Source organism: Neolamprologus brichardi, chromosome 3 (assembly GCF_056152115.1).
Source record: "Neolamprologus brichardi isolate AB-2024 chromosome 3, ASM5615211v1, whole genome shotgun sequence".
Classification (NCBI taxonomy): Eukaryota; Metazoa; Chordata; class Actinopteri; order Cichliformes; family Cichlidae; genus Neolamprologus; species Neolamprologus brichardi.
The window spans coordinates 16,922,529-16,927,281 of NC_142106.1; the positions used below are offsets into that span (position 1 = coordinate 16,922,529).

General features: G+C 34.5%; 1 protein-coding gene across 1 annotated transcript; it reads right to left on the reverse strand.

The window, feature by feature from the left end:
- Positions 1 to 876: 876 nt before the first annotated feature.
- LOC148103657 (uncharacterized) lies at positions 877 to 4,306 on the reverse strand. The gene is made up of 8 exons (XM_087838174.1): positions 4,276 to 4,306; positions 3,996 to 4,040; positions 3,609 to 3,869; positions 3,282 to 3,527; positions 2,597 to 2,746; positions 1,437 to 1,502; positions 1,219 to 1,295; positions 877 to 918 (listed from the first exon to the last, which is right to left on the reverse strand). The coding sequence occupies exons 1-8, from the start codon at positions 4,304 to 4,306 to the stop codon at positions 877 to 879; spliced, it is 918 nt and encodes a 305-aa protein (XP_087694300.1).
- Positions 4,307 to 4,753: the final 447 nt, after the last annotated feature.

Genomic DNA, 4,753 nt, shown 5'->3' on the forward strand with positions numbered 1-4,753 from the left:
TTTTTAAAAAAGAATCGATAAAGAATCGAATCGTTAAACAGAATCAAAAATGGAATCGGAATCGTGAAAATCTTATCAATACCCATCCCTAGTCATGTCAGTCATAGTGTCTCCTCATGAGTTGGTTCAGCATACTCCCTGTTTTATTTTAGTAGTCTTTAGTCTGTGTGTGTAATGTTCTGTTTGCTCTCTCCGTCTCATCTATGTAATTAGTGCCATCCATGTCTCCCAGGTGTTTGCTCTTTACCCTGTTCCCCTTTTGTATTTAGTGTCTGCGTGTGTTCCTGTTTGTTGTCATGTAGCCCCTCATACTAGCCTGTGTGTTATGTTTCAAGCACCGATTCTAGCCATCAGTTTAGGTTTGTTTTGTCTAGTGTCCAGCAATAAAGCTGCCATTTCGAGTTTAAGTTTTGCCTCTTTGTTTGAGTCAGCATATTGGGTCCTTTTCCTGCCTGCCCAAAAACAGACCATAACATGCTCAGTATCTAACTTTGTAGTTATATTTCATTGCTGACCACAAGCTCGGTGCGCCTGTTTTGGAAAAATGTAATGTGACGCTTTGAAATTAGCGGTTGACCACAGTGGGCTCTTTTAAAAGCTGCAGTACCTCTTTTATTGTAACAGCATTCATACATGTCTAAAAACGAAAAGAAGATCGACCAAGTTGGTTAAAGATAAACTTCTAATTATCAGGCAGGTGCCTTTGCTTGTATTCAAACTTGTAACAACATGGGAAAGGCAACTAGCCGGATCTGATTGAACAAGAAAATAAGCTAAAACAGTTTATGGACTTGAACACCAAACTAAGATGATAATGTACAACTTTCTTAGCAACAAAAACAATATGTGAAAATGCTTCTTTGTTTTTGCTCTCATTCAGATGTGACTATTTTTTTCAGGCAGCTCTCTCTCAGCAACCTGTAAGACACAAAAAAAGTGTAGAAGACACAATTAAAAACACGGAACAGACAAAAAATGACTATGGTGCATATTACACACCAATATTCACTTCTTTGAGTAGTTCCCAAACAAGCATGTTAAAAAAAGCATTACTTTTCTTATTCTATGTAGTGAAATCAGCATTTTTACATATATACATCACCATAAATTTAATATTATGAAGTTGTCAGTTTTACCAATCCCAGACTTATACATCTTTATTATCCAACACATATTGTGTGGATGCATCACATAAGTTATCCCTGTTCCCAGTCTTACCTGTGGTTTAGTGGAATTGAGGACATCTTGCTGAGGACATCTTGCTGAGGACATCTCTGTGCTGGTTCCCGCTTCTGCTTTGACACATGATGGAAATAAATGCATTGACAGCAAAAATACTTTACATAATTTAAAAAACACTTATTTGTCATTTCAAATTATGTTTCTGATGTCTCAATGCTGTAAAGGAAATGGCTTTAAATCACAATTAGTCTTACCTTGTGGCCGAGTATCACAAAGGCCTACGCTGTGGCAACTAGGTTTAGAGGGCAATGTATCTTCATCTTGTAAGAAGGACAGTGGGATGAGGGAAATAATAACCACAGCGATATTAGTGATGATCCCTGTCTGTTATTCAATGTATTCATTAAGTTTACAATTTTTTGAAAATTGGAAATTCAGGGGTGGAAAGAAAATCAGTGTCGTTTCTACATGGGCCCACCATTATGCAAGGTAAGAAGTACTGAGTTAACTAAAAATTTAAATTTCTATTTGAATTTCTGATGTTTGTCTGGTAATTCCACTTTGAACACAAGGATATCAGATGCTCATAACAACTTCTTGGTTTTTTAATGCTGCCTTTGTACAAAACAAAGATATTACACTTTACACTTCTGAGTTATTTGTATTAGATTTAATGTACAAAATATACTCTTTCCCCCAAAAAGTCTGATATTTTTTAATGTCTTTTATTTTTATTTTGTTTTAAATTTATAATTACTCCATCATATATTTTTTTGGTTTAATTGGTTGTCAAATGGTAAAATTCTTGGTTGTATTCTACATTTTTTTTCTCCTGCAGTACAACACAGTACAATGCTAGTCACTGAATGGTATCGTCGAAAAGAGAAAGTAATATGATTCAACTTAATTTTGAAGCTGAATTCAAAACTGAAGTTGTCATTTATGTCACATGTAACTATTTTGAACTGTATGAAATACAGCATGTGTCTAAAAGAAGAGTTTTAAAATTATATTCTATGTGGTTTTCATTTGAGGCGTAGGTTTTGGAAGCTCAAATTATCGCTCGCATTTATACATAATACATATGCGTTGAATAAAGGTACAGACAACACCACATGAGAAAAGAAGGGTGAAACTTTTCTTCACAGAAGTAATTTTGTGATATTGTTTCTCAGTAAAATACCTCCTGTCTTTCTTACAGCAGCATATGTTTCTCTGTCTGCATCCTCTGTGCCCGTCTCTATCAAGATACATAAAAAAAAGAAAAGGTTTTGTGTTTTGTTTTTTAAACACAATAAAAAATATAAGGATTTCTTGCTTCAAGTCTTTTAGTCCATGACATTCACTTTTATGTAAAAAGTTTCCACTTAATAATCAAAACAATAATGATAATAATAATAATAATTTTCATTACCTCTCCTCCAGTAACCTTTGCCAAAGTGATGCAGTCCCACTGCCACCAACAGAGCACTGACTAAAATGGTGGTAATGATGCAAGGTGTGGCAGCAGAGGAGGAATGGCACACGTTCTTGTCTTTATTTGTGTATTTTAAACTTTGAGAATCTAAATGATGGTTAGAACAGATAGGAAGGCTTAAATGAGATAAGAATGGTAAACGATCAAATGTTAATTTTAGCTTCTTCACAATGACATTAAAAATCTTTCAAAACAACTTAAAGCTTCTAAAAACCCATGGAAAGTTTGGCACACCTGTTTTAGTTGTTTAAATTTGCAATTTAGATGTGCACACTGGAAACTTCAAAGTATTTCAAAAATTATTATTAGAAACAGATTTAACCTCTTTGTTTAAAGAGGTAATTCTTATACAGACCTTTTCTACTCTTCTGGAGCTTTACACAATATGCCACATTCACTCTTTCACAATAGCAATTCCTCCTATGCTTAAAAGCTAACATTCACATTCGGTTTGATGCATCGGAGAGTTATCTTAAGCTTATGCAGACTGGGGGAGCCAGAAACTGAACCAACAACATTCTGATCAACAGATAACCTGCTCTACCTACTGTGCAACAGCCTCCCCCAAATCACATGTTATTTATGCAGAAACACGTTATTTTAAAACATCTCAGTGTCTCACCTGTGACTTTCAGCCAGCTCTCTGGTGATTCTCCAACTCCTGAGATAATACATTTGTAAAATCCTTCATCTGATTTGAAAATCCTGTGGATGGTCATGTTTCCTGTGAAGCTTGTATGGATGAGACGTCCATTTTTGTAGAAATCAGTTTTGAAGATGGAGGAAGGAATTTTCTTTCTGCAGCTCAGAGTCACCGTTTCTTCCATTAATACAGGAACAGCAGGACTCTCCAGGATCACAGGACCAGCTAAATGAGATGCATTTGATAATTAAATACATGAAATTAAATTCTATTAAAATAAATTTTATAAAATCTTTGTTTAAGTACCAGTAACAGAGAGGTTGATAATATTACTCCTTCCCCCTGCTTCAGGCTCATACCAGTACTCTCCACTGTTGTCTGTATAAACAATTTTAACACGGCAGGATGATCCTGTTGGTCTTCTCTCAGTAACTTCACTACATGATTTTATTTTCCCTCTGAATTTATGCACAACTTCACAGTAATCGACTCCTTCACAGTGAAATGTTAGTGATTCATATACAAAGAACTGCAATCTGTTTGGAATGATGCGAAGAGAAACTGCATCTGAAGAAAAAGAAAAAAGTAAAAAACTATCAGTTTAGAGTTTTACTAAACTCTACTACTAAAACCACCATAATGCATCTAAACAATGAATGAACTGATATAGATGATCAAACAGCTGGTACTCACCAACTTTCTGATCCTGTACAAACAACAGAATCATGATGCTCATCACTGAAGTGAGAACAAAAAGAGCTACATAGTAACTATACACATACTGTATTATTTGCTAAATGTACTAAAAGCTAAAAGTTAAATTAAAATAATAATTATTATTACATCTCATACATAGTCCACAAAATGCAATAGCCTTCTTAGTATAGTATAAAACAAAACAATCATATTTTTATCAGCATGAATAACCCTAATTTTATTATTAGAACAACGTAGAAATAGAGAAAGTACTCACACAGTGTGATGCAGAGAGCACTGACCTTCATGTCGTATTGCTGTATACAGAAGATTGAAGCTTAACTGAAATGAACAGGGGTGTCTCTTTGCTGATAAAAATATTTTAATTTTAATTAGTTTTTTGTCTGAATGCAATTATCTAGCATTACAAAAGCCGTTCTAAAGAAGCTGAGTTGCTTTTGTGTCAAGTTGCCTCACTGTTTCATTTCACTGTCAGTGGGCAGAACAAGAACAACCAGTTCAGACTAATGCTGTGTTTGATGCAGCTTGTAGACTGGTTCTTGTTTCCTGTGCTCAATTTGGTGGACGCTGCTGGGATATGGACAGTGTTGGTCAAGTTACTTGAAAAAAGTATTCAGTAACTAATTACTGATTACTTCCCCAAAAAAGTAATCCTGTTACTTTACTGATTACATATTTTCAAAAGTAATTAATTACTTAGTTACTTAGTTACTTTTTAAAAACACAATTTACAA

Bases quoted from the DNA above. Each gene is read 5' to 3' on its own strand.
- LOC148103657 (XM_087838174.1), bottom strand. From the start codon at position 4,306: ATGAAGGTCAGTGCTCTCTGCATCACACTGT. The intron at 3,528-3,608 runs GTACTTAAACAA...CATCTCATTTAG, and splicing joins TATCAACCTCTCTGTTACTG to CTGGTCCTGTGATCCTGGAG. The intron at 1,296-1,436 runs GTAAGACTAATT...CATGTGTCAAAG, and splicing joins TTGTGATACTCGGCCACAAG to CAGAAGCGGGAACCAGCACA.